Below are 14,170 nucleotides of genomic sequence, written 5' to 3'. Positions count from 1 at the left end.
AAGTAAAAGGATTGAACAACACTTTTTTAAAAAATTACTTAAAATATTAGCTTCTAAGATGTCTGAATATTTGCACAGCTGTACCCTCCAAATTCCAACACCCTTAGAATGAAGTTAGCTTGTCTAGAAGTATCCCAGCAGAGACAATCAACCTAGATAAGTGTGGATGACCAATCTCCTGAACCATTCACAATCCATCACCTGTGTATTTAGCTAGGTGTGGAGCAAACTATTAGGCTCAATCACTTTGGACAACGAGAAAGGAACTCCTCCAGCCATTATCTCATTTCTATACAATGGACTTGGAAATGGTTTGCTATGACAATGTTTGGTTAACTGGACAGTTTGAGAGAGACGATAAGTATTGAGCAAACAAACCCCTATTTGTCCGATCCAGAGCCAGTAAACCACTCGGAGGAGACTGCTGCTGCCAACCATGGAGATCAGCTTCATCTTGATTCTTTCCCCCATTTACTCACCCGATTCAGGACCATTCAACCATTCTCAATCTTTTCTGCCTATTTATCTTACATATATCCAAATTCTTTTCCTTCCACACAATGGTGTATTGTTTTCCATGCATTGCCGACCAGGCAGACCAAGATTTGAATATGTAAAAAAAAAAGTGCTAAACTTGTACAGCTAAAGGAATATTTACCTTGACAATAAAAACAAACTGCTGGAAATACTCAGCTGGTCTGGCAGCATTTGTGGAGTAAGAGTTAATTTTTAAGAACATTATTCCTTTCTCAAAGTTACAAAGTCAATGCACAAAGTGGACAGGGCAATAGTTGGGGAACATTTCCTTGCTTGCTTGAAAATTTTCAAATTGAATCCAACTCATGATCCCCACAAGAGAGACAAGATTCAAGCTGACAAGAGCAGGTATAACACTTGATCTCAGCCAAAAGGCCGAGATGTCAAGTATAACATGATTCTTCTTCAGAATGGCTCTCCATAGCTGTTGCAAGACCACAGTATTTCTAGCATCCATAGTATTTTGCCTTTATTGTCTTGACGATACTCACCCATCCTCCTCACTCTGGAGACGTTCATTGATGATGTTAAGCAGCTTTTCTTTCGCTTCCAGAGCCTGAGTAAATGCTGAGGACCACACTGACACTTTCAACTTCACAGGAGCAGAGATCAGTCCTATAAATCAAACAACATCATTGCCAGCTATGTAACAAGAAGAAAATCCATTTCAGTTGCATCTACTGATGTGCTTTTAAATATTAACTTGCTTGACTGGGCTGCTCAATATATCACTGCTGTCAGGTTGCATTCCTGTGACTGAATCCCACACAGCATTCTTGCACATTTCCAGTATTTTCCTCCCCTGAAACTAACTTGCATATATACTTACTGAGTCTGACCCTGCTCAGTCAAGGCACAGACAACAGCTGGTTTTACCCTCTCTCCACTCACTATGCTAAATGCCTCACTCAATCCCACTTCATTGAGCTATAAATTAAATGAAGTCTGTGTATTAGATACAATGTAGATATTGCTTATGTTGGTGAAACAGCGCCTCTAAAGATCAAATTAGTGTTATTTGTGTTTGCTAGAATTCTCAAAATGACTGCTGTGGCGATTATGCTTTAAGGACAACATAGGAGAGCACGAGTCACTAGGCTTAGAAATCATAGAATCATAGAAACCCTACAGTGCAGAAACAGGCCATTCGGCCCATCGAGTCTGCACTGACCACAATCCCCTACTCCCATATCTCTACACATTTACCTGCTAATCCCTCTAACCTATGGATCTCAGGACACTAAGGGGCACTATGGGGACCAATTGGGACTCAGAATGGGTAATTACCCCAGAGGATGGAGTCACCTCTTAGGTAGGAGACAAGTAGAGAATACGCTTCAGCCATGAGGCTGCTGTACAATTCCTAATTGATAAATATATTTTATGTTCATGAATGAAGTCTGTGAAAGTGCAACATTACAGCTTGTTCTTTTAATGTCTTCTCTAGAGCTTTAATTCCTTTTTGCTGATTCCTCTTTATGTTCAATAGGTCCAAGTTTCTTTTGGAGTCTTTAATTTCTGGGATTCTTCCGAAGGGAATCCATCATGTTCTGGTTGGACATATACATTTCACAAATGGAGTCTTCATTTCCACTTGTCATAACTCCAGCCAAACCCTTTTGGCTTCACTGTTGGTCAGGTCTAGATGTAATGATGCACTTTCACAGGCTTCATTAATGAACATAAAAGGTATTTAATTAAGAATTGTACAGCAGCCTCATGGCTGTAGCTTGTACTCTACTTGTCTCCTACCTAAGAGGGGACTCCACCCTCTGGAGTAATTACCCATTCGGAGTCCCAATTGGTCCCTCAAGCCAGGTGATCCTTACTCTGCTGTGTTATCCTTGAAGGGACAATCACCACAACACCAAACTCCCTTGCTGTGCATAATATTCCCTGGTTATCTGCAAAATATTTCACGTAGTTATAGCACATTGCTAAGCACTCTGAACAGGAGTGCAGAAAAAGTAGCAGCATCTGAGTACTAAGGGGCTCCAGGTTAGGTTACTCACCATCATTATCTGGGCTTGTAATTTATTAGTCTTTGAACCACTTTCTGATTAGGTGGTACTGGTTGAGAGTACAAACCAAAGGCTGCTCATCTTTCAATAAGTCGATGACTGCTCTAATTCTCTGGCAAACTCAATCTTACTAAAGATCCCAACACTAGATCCTTTACATCCAAAATTAATCCTCATGGAAAAAAGGAAGGTAGGACTTTAGGAATCAGTCAACTATGATATGTCATTCAATACTATGCACAATAGGTAATCTAATAGTTGGGGAACATTAGGGGAGTTTTTCTTTATGTATCTGTGGGACACGAGTGTCACTGGCTGGCCAGCATTTATTGCCCATCCCTAGTAACCCTTGAGAAGGTGGTGGTGAGCTACTTTCTTGAAATGTTGCAGTCCACATGCTGTGTGTTGACCCACAATGCCGTTAGGGAGGAAATTCCAGGATTTTGACCTAGCGATTGAGAAGGAACAGGATGGTGAGTGGCTTGGAGGGGAACTTGCAGGTGGTGGCGTTCCCCTGTATCTGCTGCCCTTGTCCTTCTAAATGGAAGTGGGCGTTAGTTTGGAAAGTGCTGTCTAAGGATCTTTGGTGAATTTCTGCAGTGCATCTTGTAGCTAGTACACATTGCTGCTACTGAGCTTTGGTGGTGGAGGGAGTGAATGTTTGTGGATGTGGTGCCAATCAAGTGGGCTGCTTTGCCTGGATGGTGTCAAGCTTCTCGAGTGTTGTTGGAGCTGCACCCAAATAGGCAAATGGGGAGTATTCCATCACACTCCTGACCTGTGCCTGGTAGATGGTGGACAGGCCCTGGGGAGTCAGGAGGTGAGTTACTTACCAGAGTATTCCTAGCCTCTGGCCTGCTCTTGTAGTGTTTATGTGGCGAGTCCAGTTGAATTTCTGGTTAACGATGTTGACAGTGAGGTATTCACTGATGGTAACACCATTGAATATCATGGGGCAGTGGTTAGTGTGTCTCTTATTGGTGATGATCCTTGCCTGATACATGTGACTCAAATGTTACTTGCCACTTGTCAGCCCCAAGCCTGGAGATTGTCCAGATCTTACTGCATTTGAACATGGACTGCTTCAGTATCCGAGGAGTCGCGATTGGTGCTGAACATTCATCACAATATCATTAGGCACAATGCAAGGCAGGTATAATCGTAACAAGTACATTTTGTCAATGTAAATGCACAGATACAATGAAAAAAAGGCTAACAACTGTAAATCAACAATATAAACAAATGACTGAAAGGATGTTTATGAAACATACTCCTTTCTTTCCTACTGGAATGTATCAAAAGGTGAGAATCCACTGATCAGAACCAATTCAAATGAAAAACAAGTTTAAAGAAAATAACTTGCATTTTATATAAAGGTTTATGCAGCACCTTTCACATCTTCAGGACATCCCAAAGCATGTTACAGCCAATGAAATGTTTTTGAAATACAGTTATTATAATGTTTTGGAATATGCCAACCAATTTGCTCGCAGCAACATCCCACAAATATCAAATTAGTTAACAACCAAATAATCAGTTTTTGGCCATCTTGGCCAAGGAAAAAATGTTGATAACAGGATGATCCTCTGCTCTCTTTGGAAAGGTGGCATAGGTAATAAAAAGGCTTTCTCTAGAGAAAGTAGAGGTCGGGCAGTTAAGGGATGAAGGAGGCAAACCTTTAGTGGAAAGAGAAGGATTGGCAGAGATACTAAGTAAGCTTACTTCATTTTACACAGAGCATGATATTGGGATTGCAGAAATACTAGAGGTGGGTGTAGAAATGTCAGGAGAAATTATTATTCAAAGAGCAACAGGACTAAAAAAGTTGTTCAAACTGAAGACGGCAAATAAACTGTCCATAGTTTACAGTGAGGATCCCAAGAGAAACTAGAGAAGTAATAGGAGGCTATGTCTACAATCTTCTCAAATTCTGTATGAAGAAATCTTGATTGTGCGACAGGGGGTAACTACTTCAAAAGCAACAGAGATAATCCAAGAAATTAGCTATTGGTAAATGTTGGGATATTCCATTTTGGCAGAATAGCACCATACCCGAGGACGAACGGGACATCCTCTTGCCTATTATTAGTACAGATGCTTAACCCTAGCAAACCTTCTGGGGCAAGCTTCATTAGAATAATCATAGTAGCCTCCTAATCAACTCCTACATAAATTGTGAGAAGCACCTCATAGCATCTGAGAAGATCAAATATTTAAAATTAAAGAGTTATTTTGTGCACTGGAGACATATTCAATCACCCTTGAAATTCTACCCACCATAACAAAACCTTGCCCTGTGCCTAGTGCTAGTGTTGTGACATTAGAATAAGCCCCAACATTTCCCAACTGTGACCCCTTTTTGTGGCTTGCAAGTTGCTGTGATCCCGGACTGAGAACCAGGTGAGTAGAACGAGAGCCATTTGAGAGGGGGAAGGGGAGAGGTGAGAGATTTGTGGGAAACAAAGGGAGAGAGAGAGAGATTCGAAAGAGTAAAGCGTTTACTCAGCAGGATTTTTAAAGTACCTTTTAACAGGCCTTTTCAGGCTTCAACAGATCTCCGTTAGGCTAAGCTGAACACCAAAAATAACGCAATGATTGAAAGCAGTCAAGCAGCTTCTAGAACTCATGGCATCGGAGCACCATGGCAGCCACTGGTCACGACCCCAAATTCTGGTCTTATGACTCCACTGGGGGTCACAACCCACAGTCTGGGAAGCACTGGTGTGAGCCACTGAGGCTTTTTTGACCATAGCATTCAGACTACTTTTATAATCCTAAATCTAAGATTGTTCAGAAAGACATTACTGAGGTCAGAATTTTACAATGCAATATACTCAGTTGCTGCACTTCAGTAAGAGTCAGAACATTATGGGGCTACACCCCATTCCAGCATGCAAGAAATAATCCAGGCCTACAACACAGTACAATACTGAGTGAATGTAGCACTTTTGGTGAGACATTAAATCGAGTCCCCATCAGCTCACAGGTAGATACAAGAGATTTCGAGCAACAATGTGAATATTGTTTTCCTGTTATCTGGCTAACATTTATACTACACCCATCACCAGAACAGATTATCTAGTCATTTATCGCCTTGTGGTTTACAGAACCTTGCATGTTCATTAAATTATCACCATGACAGCACAACGTGAGGTGGCTGAGGTGCTTTGGGATGTTCTGAGTTTGTCACAGAAGGAATATAAATGCAAGTTCTTTCTTTCATTAACCCCAAAAAGATTAAAAGGATTGCAAGGTGTCATCAGTTAAGCAGTCTTTAACATTATCCAACTCTGTCACTGCCTCAGCTCATGCTGAAACACTCATGCATGTTTTTGTTACCACTGTATTTGACTATTCAAGCATACACTCAGTCAGGTTCTATTTTACCATGTCCTCCGTAAACATGAGGTCATCGAAAACTCTGCTGCCCACGCACATGCTCCAACTCTCAACAGATCCTATTAACCCATCACCCATACTTGCTGCTCTACATTGACTCCCAGTTAAGCAATGCCTTGATTGTAAAATGCCCATCCTTGATTTGAAATCCCTCGTGATCTCATCTCTCCCAGCTCCACAACTCAGATGTCTGCATCCCTCTAGTGTCACCCTCTTGAGCACAATTTTAATTACTTCATCATTCATTGTAATGTACGTAGCTGTCAAGGCTCCCAAGCTCTGGAATACCCTGCCTAAATCTTGCTGCCTTTCTACTTCTTAGCGTATCCTTTACTATCTACCACTTTGATGAAGCCTTTGGTCATCAGCCGTAATATCTCCTTACGCGGCTCAGTGTCGAATTTTGCTTTAAATCACTCCTGTGAGAAGCATTTACTTTAAATATGTTATACAAGTGTAAGCTAATAAAGCAGAGCACACAAATTCTAAGGGAAACTAGATAGGAGATCAAATAGCAGGAATAAAGGTGCATGATATGTACAAGAGACTGGGTTAGTGGCAAATTAACAGCCTGAGAGATCAATAGTGAGAGATTAAGCTCAGTGGAAAATTAGAAGTACTCAAGTCACGAGAGGAGAGATTAGACCTCGTGGTTCACATCGAAATAAACACTATTGTGGAACTGATGGGCCAAGGGGCACGTTTCAGTACTGGATTATTCTGAAATTCTATGATTTCATATAGTTGCCACCTTTTGTCATTCACTTGAATTAAAGCCTTACCATGCCAGTGTTGCGTTGAAAGCTGTGTAATCTGTTTGGAGAGTGCTGCAGATTCCTCTGCATCAACATTAAGAAAAATTCCTAGCACCAGTTCTGTAGCCAAACGTTTGAACATAGTATAAACTTCAATGGGCTCACTGCTGGTGGAATAAGAGTTTTTAAAAAAAGGTCAAAACTCAATAGAACAAGCCATGCGTTTAAGACATCTTGTGGAAGAATAACTTTGGCAAAAATCTTTTGAGTATCTGCCAATCCTCTGCTCAAATACCAAGTGAAAATTCAACCTTTTTGTTTTAAACTACTAAATGAGATTATTTAAGTTTAGAGAATAACTTTATAAATAACTCAAAATATCATTTTTGCTCCAAAGAAATTTCATGATTTTAATTTGGAAATGCAAATTAATGTAAACATTGGGCATTTGATGTTAAATAAATTGATTTTGCATCATTTGATTTGAGTTACTCTGAACTAAAGAGGATTGGACTTCATCCACCAATTCTTCTCAGGATGCGAGAAACATGAGCACAGCCATATTTATTGTACATCCCAATTGTCCGCTGGTGGGTCTTTCTGAACCATTGCAGTCCTGGGTGGTGATGATGGTCCTGCAGAGTTCAGTCAGGAATATCAGGATATTGACCCAGTAATGATGAAAGAATGGCGATGCATGTCCAACAATAACATGCTTTAACATAACAAACTTTCCAGGAACCTGAAATGACCCACAAACTGCTTCTGTCAGGAAGACAAAATAAATCATTCACCTCCTACCGAAAGATAAAATGCCTACTTGGACTCTAGCCTAAATTCAACTCCAGTCCCACACTATGGCCAGGAGCTTCTGAGCAGCAGTGATAATAGTCAGATTGCTGCTCTTCAAAAATCCCAGCTCATTGCTGTGCATTTCTTCCTGATAGTCCAGTGGGGGGGGGGGTACAGTTTTCAGGGGTTCAATTGTGTGGTTTACCCAGGTGTTAAACTAGGTTTTAATCAATCATTTCCTGGGCAACTGCCCAAATCAATCCCGCGGAACTGTCCTATGTCTCAGACTCCACCTCAGAGTTGGAGACATTCGTGAAGGGTCATAAGGAGCAGGCAAATTTCCCATTGGAATTTGAAACGTGCAAGGCAACTCCCACGTTGATTCACAGGTCAGGACTTCTGCAGGGTCCCAAAGCGCACTTTCAGCCATACACCCAGTCTATGATGATCCAGAGACTGGAAGATTTGGTCCTTTATGATTATTGACTATTTATTTCTGCTCTCAGGGAAACTAGGATGTATAGTTAATACTTTGGATGTGGGCAAAACTGCAAAGTCAGTATTTATTTTAAAACCTACTTGATAACAGAAAATGCGGTTGAGAATGATTTCTGCTCTGTAAACTAGGCAGCTCTCATTTACAGCTAAGATATTTTTGTTTGACTTCATTATACCAAAAGCATATTTGGCAAGTCATTATTAGTTTGATTATAATCTCAGGTTACACACAGTCATTGCAGCATTTGCTAATTAGTTCTGATAGTAGAATGAATGATGAATAAATTATGAGCGCAGAGAGATTCAACAAACATTGTATAGGGACTTTTATATATAACCTTATTAAGTAATTGCAAGGCAAACACATGTGGTGCTGAAGAAATTGGTATTTAAGTAACAGATATTCAGAACAGCTACAGCAAAATTGCTAACTATGAAATTTTCAACATCAGCAAAGGCATCAGGAAAAGGCACTTTAATATCTGTTAAAAGTACACACGCCTGCTACCAACTCTGTGCCCCCCCCCCCCACCCCCCACCACTCCTTAAATCTGAATCAGTTTATAGGACATTAGCATTTTGTTCGACTGAATATCCAATTTTGTCAATGACAAAGGATATTAAGTAGTGAGAGTGTAAAATTCAGAGACATTGACAGATTTTAAAATAGTGAGCAAAACTGGTGGACAGATTTCGACGCAGGCAAGTGTGAGATTACCCATTTTGGAAAAATAAAAAACAGGTCCATGTATTATTTAAATAGTTAAATGCCAAGAACAATGGAGATCCCAAAAGATTTAGTGGCCCATGTAGACAGGCTACTACATCTTTTGAACCTATTACATTTATCAAAAAAAAACAACAAATGCTACGTTAGCTTGATAGCTAGAGGGTCAAAATATAACGGCAAGGAAGTTTCATTACAATCATACAAGGCCCAGGTTAAGCCAGATATGTTCCATGTATCAATCCAAGCACTGCACATTAGAAAGGGTATACTGGCCTTGCATTAGGAGATATTATGTAAACTAGGGAATATAAGGGATGATTTTTTTTAGCCTTTTGTTTAGGATTTTTAAAGGAATTGATAGCGTGGTTAGATAGCAACATTTTTCACTGGAGGGAAAGTCTCGGACAAAGGAAGATAACTTTAAAATCAGAGCCAGTTCATTCAAGAAAGAAGTTGGGAAACACTTCTAAATGCAAAGGATAGTAGAAATGTGGAAAACTCTCCCCCAAAAAATTAGTAGATGCTAGCTCAATTAATAACATTGGAGGGCATCTTACCAAAAAATGGCAGTGTTCTTTCCAATGAGAAAACAGCTATGTTTCTGTTTTCTTTCCAGATCTTATAACGCATTGCCTAAAAAGATTAAGGGGGCAAGTTTGACACCATCATGCAAGGGGGTTGGCTGACAAAGGCCAGGTTCACTGAGATTGGAGCATTCCGATCATAACAGGGATAAACATTGGAATCGGTACTTCTCTCCCTCCGTCCCCAGGGAAATCCCATGACATGTTTGATGTCACGCCGGGAGGGCGGGCAAGAGTCCTGTAGAGTGCGCTTGCTAATGGCATGCTAATATATTAAAATGAGCTTCCTGGAGGTCCCATGGCATGTTTCACACTACACTGCTGGTGAGGGGGCTGGAAGATCAGAACTCAAATTCACTAGTGCAAATAATGCTTTGAGTCTCTCTGAATTTTTAGCGCATGCCATCATTCCCACAGACACAGAGCGCGGGCTCAAAATCGCCCATGTTAGATTCAAGATTGAAAAACGTTTTTGCTAGACAAGGGTAGAAAAGGATGGCTAGTGTTAAGACGAAGGAGCAGCGCTCCGAAAGCTTTTGGTGTTTGCTACCAAATAAACCTGTTGGACTTTAACCTGGTGTTGTTAAAACTCTTACTAGTGTTAAGACCACATTGAAAAGAACAGGGTCTAGATTTTCACCACAACGGAGAGCCTCTCAGGTGTGGCAAAAATCTTAAGTTTTCCATCTTCAGGGGCAAGGCACATACTTGCACATTTAATGGAGGCAGTTGGCCATTTAAATTATTTTGGTAGCCAAGAAGCAAGGATCCCAAAGTTTTCAAAGCAGACCTGGTTAAAGCAGATCTGAACTTGGCACAATTCTTTGGATAGTCAGGGGAGTCCTTTGGACAACTCCAGTATCCCTGTAGAAATTGCTTTATTTTATTCACAGCCCCACAAGTGCCACAAAGCAGATTTCAACTGTCTCCCTTTAAGCCTTGGGAATAGAAGGTTGGTACTCATGGTCTCACAGGGCAATTACTTTTGCCCCTACTGACTCATGACCAGGAAGAACTTTGTTCTGGAGAAGGTGCATGGTGTTTTATGCAAAGGAACATAGGTGGTGGTAACCTTGCAGAGGTCACTGAAGCCAGTTATCGTGAGTAGCTGGAGGCCAGAAGGTTTGAAGGGAGAGGCTGCTGCCTCTGTACCAGGAAGGAGTAGTAAAGGCAGGACAACCAGGTACTAGCCTGCCAGGTATACTGGCCTAGGACATCCTCTCTCAATATTACAGGAACCTAGTGTTGAAGGTGACTGAGGCTAAGCTGAGAGATGGTGACTGATATATGTCACATGGTCTAGCAACAAGCCGAATTCCATCAGTAAAGTTAACCATTGCTCTCAACTTCTACACCTCAGGCTCTTTCCCAGGTTCATCAGGAGACAAGTCTGGTATATGCCAATCAGCATCTCACAGCTACATAATGCTGTTAACTAAGCCCTGCTTGCTTGTGTTGAGGATCACTCCAATTTCCTGATAGATTAGGCTTCGCAGAGTCAGAAAGCCATGGTCTTTTCCCATTACCAGGCTTCCCTCAGATCCAGGGAGTTGATTGCATGAATATTGCCAAAGGTTCCAACTCAACATGTCAACCGGAAGTCCTTCTACTCAAACAGGTGGTTTGTGACCACCACAAGATCTTCCTTCATGTGCGCACATAAGGTTCCCTCACAACTCCTTCAGACGAAAGCTCTCAACTCACTCAGCTACTTCAGCCACTAACAGAGATCCGTGGTTATCTTCTAGGGGACAAGGCTCACCTCTTTAAAATCCCCCTTTAGTAGTCCACAAACAGTCAGAATGCAACTACATTAGCAGTCATGTCATCACCAGGAGTACCATTGAGCAGGTAATGGGCTGAGGGAGGGGTGGAAGAGATGGGCAAGGAGGAGGCAGCCCCTGTCCAGTCCAAAGATTCTGAAACAGATGAAGAGGCCACCAATGGCAGCTGCAGTTAGGAAGCATGGCCATGTAGCCAGGGCTTACTCTGTGCGAGTGGGGATCATCATCAGACAGGTCCTTGTGCAAAATAGATTCTCAAAGGCCCTCTAATATCAGCCGGTCCCTTGTGACATACTTCCACCTAAAGAACATTGTACATTAACACCACAATTACTCCGGGACTGCCCAACCCCCATAAGTTAAACAATAAACAATGAGTTGGCATCAGTCACATTTATTTGACTGAAACTCTCATCATCATAACCATCATATTGCAAACAAACACGGAACTAAATCATTTGCAACCTGAACCTCCCTACATGAATGGCAATGACTATAAAAGATGGGCCCATGGTGGCAATGTGCAGTCAAACCATGCCCACAATGCTGAGATTAACATGATGTTACAATTCAAACCCTCTACAGGCTGCTAGCATTATATGTTATAGCACACACGCAGATAATATAGTTCACACACAAGGAACCTATAACTGCACAACAGCATCACTTTGAAAGAACCATCGATTCTGACCGATGGTCCAATTTGATATGGATGTCACGTGCAACATTTCCGGCTTCCATATATCTCTGCTTACTGCACAAAGCACATCCTGTGACACCTAGAATGCAAATACAGCCCTGCAAGATTCAAGTCCTTTTGAGCTGCATCTAAGTCAGTGTGCAGCACTGCAGTGCAGATGTATGCTCTTCACCCAGCATTCATGCTCGAGATGCATCTGTTCATGGAGTTTCATCATTGAGCACCCTTTAAAGTAAAGCATGAATAGACAATGAAAGATAAAACTGGCATCTCGGTGTTGGAGCTGTTGAACACTGACATCTTTTATAATACAGCAGAGGAGGAAAGAAAACTCTCCAATCCATCACAAATTAGCCAACAACCTTAATCCTGTTGACAACATATCAAGATGGACCTCAGCATGCTGGCCTCATTATTACTGGTAAGAACTGCTTTCATAATGTTACCATTCTTTTTGAGCTCTCTCCTGTATATATATTTACTTACACTGCATATGCCTACGGTATATATATTCATGACATTCTCAAATGTGCTGTGTGAAAAGTGTAACCATACTAAACCCATTTGTGCCCTAAGCCAGATGGTGCCCTTCAGTCCCTTCATCCTCTTCAGAGACCTGCACAGCTCTAGGTTGGCCTCTAGGTGGGGTTGATGAGGCTGGCTGCTGGCCCACAGCAATCATCTATTCCAGCAACTGCTGCGCTAACAGTGCAACCATCCTGCTAAGGGATTGCAGCTCATGTATTCCATCAATGTCAGTGTTCATAATCCGAGCAGGCTGATCCAGGCTGTTGAGGGTGGTTTGCACCCTTTCCTGTTGAACTACTGATCTTGCATCCGTTTGTGTTGATGCATGTGTCTCACCATGAGATTGGCCAATCTCTCATGGTCACAACTCATGCAGTGGAGATCATATAGGAGATGTATTCACTCCTCCATTCCCAGTATAAGAGCTTCCACAGCCTCAGGGAACTCAGTCACATATCTGGTAGTAAATACTGGTGGTATCTAAAAACTGTGTCACAATAGATGACACCTGAGGCTCCATGATCTTGCCCATTACAGCATCATTCTGATTTTCCTCTCTGCTCAGAGGGAAACTGTGCACAGATGATGCTGACATCTCCTCCTGCACTCTGGTGCAGTGACTTTCACCCTGTGCCACCAACTTTACACGTGCTACATCACTCTGATATGCTGATACCCAATTTGTGAAGTATGGACTAGTCAGATGTGACGTTGCCTCCTCAAACATCTCTTCCTCCTCTTAATGCCGGAGGAGTGATCTGGCCCAGGGTGGGATAAAGGAGCAGAGCAGAAAGGTGTGCGAGACACAAAAGGAGTTCTTTAGGTATGGCCCTTCTCTATGAAAGAACGCCCTGATGCCTGCCACTGCCTTAACCATGCTTGCACTGCCCTTCTGATACAACCCCATCCTTGCACTCCCATTAAGCTCAACAAAATAACAGCATGATCTCCACCATTAGCCAAGATGATTGCAATACTGCCTTCATCAGTGCTAAAAGTAACACTATCACCAGACAGCTGTTCTAGTACCCTGGTGATCTCTCCATGTAAGAGTTTTAACAACACCAGGTTAAAGTCCAACAGGTTTATTTGGTCGCAAATGCCATTAGCTTTCGGAGCACTGCTTCTTCGTCAGATGGAGTGGAAATCTGCTCTCAAACAGGGCACAGAGACACAAAATCAAGTTACAGAATACTGATTAGAATGCGAATCTCTACAGCCAACCAGGTCTTAAAGATACAGACAATGTGAGTGGAGGGAGCATTAAGCACAGGTTAAAGAGATGTGTATTGTCTCCAGACAGGACAGTCAGTGCGATTCTCCAAGTCCAGGAGGCAAGCTGTGGGGGTTACTGATAGTGTGACATAAACCCAACATCCCGGTTGAGGCCGTCCTCATGTGTGCGGAACTTGGCTATCAGTTTCTGCTCAGCGACTCTGCGCTGCCGTGTCGTGAAGGCCACCTTGGAGAACGCTTACCCGAAGATCAGAGGCTGAATGCCTGTGACCGCTGAAGTGCCCCCCCCACAGGCAGAGAACAGTCTTGCCTGATGATTATGGGCCAAGTTCAGGGTAGAGGACTATTCTCCTCAACCACTTCTTCCACCAAAACTTGAACGTCCTGGTCACAAAAGTATTGGTCAGCTAGACTCACCCCCTCCCCATGTCCCCTTTCTATGAACAAAAATATAAGGTGAAAAGAGTAATGAATCAGATTATAGTGCTCTCATTCACTTTAGTATCACCACTAACCATTTTCACCATATTAATGATTACTGGTAAGGTATAGCATATAAACTGGCTCTGTGCAAATGCATGGTATTCATGATGTGGAGATGCCGGC

At 42.1% G+C, this 14,170-nt stretch overlaps 1 protein-coding gene across 12 annotated transcripts in view; it reads right to left on the bottom strand.

Annotated features, from left to right (window-relative positions):
- The window catches only part of LOC144494813 (uncharacterized), a 146,751-nt gene that overhangs the window by 86,334 nt on the left and 46,247 nt on the right, over positions 1–14,170 (bottom strand). For all 12 annotated transcript variants that reach the window (XM_078214186.1, XM_078214195.1, XM_078214188.1 and 9 more), the window contains 2 exons: positions 6,740–6,879; positions 1,029–1,152 (listed from right to left, as the gene is read on the bottom strand). In XM_078214186.1, the coding sequence (XP_078070312.1) occupies positions 1,029–1,152; positions 6,740–6,879 (264 nt within the window). The remainder of the gene's footprint in view (positions 1–1,028; positions 1,153–6,739; positions 6,880–14,170) is intronic.

The sequence above is a fragment of the Mustelus asterias genome, chromosome 6 (genome assembly GCF_964213995.1).
Source record: "Mustelus asterias chromosome 6, sMusAst1.hap1.1, whole genome shotgun sequence".
Lineage (NCBI taxonomy): Eukaryota > Metazoa > Chordata > Chondrichthyes > Carcharhiniformes > Triakidae > Mustelus > Mustelus asterias.
This window is presented reverse-complemented; position numbering and strand designations above follow the sequence as displayed.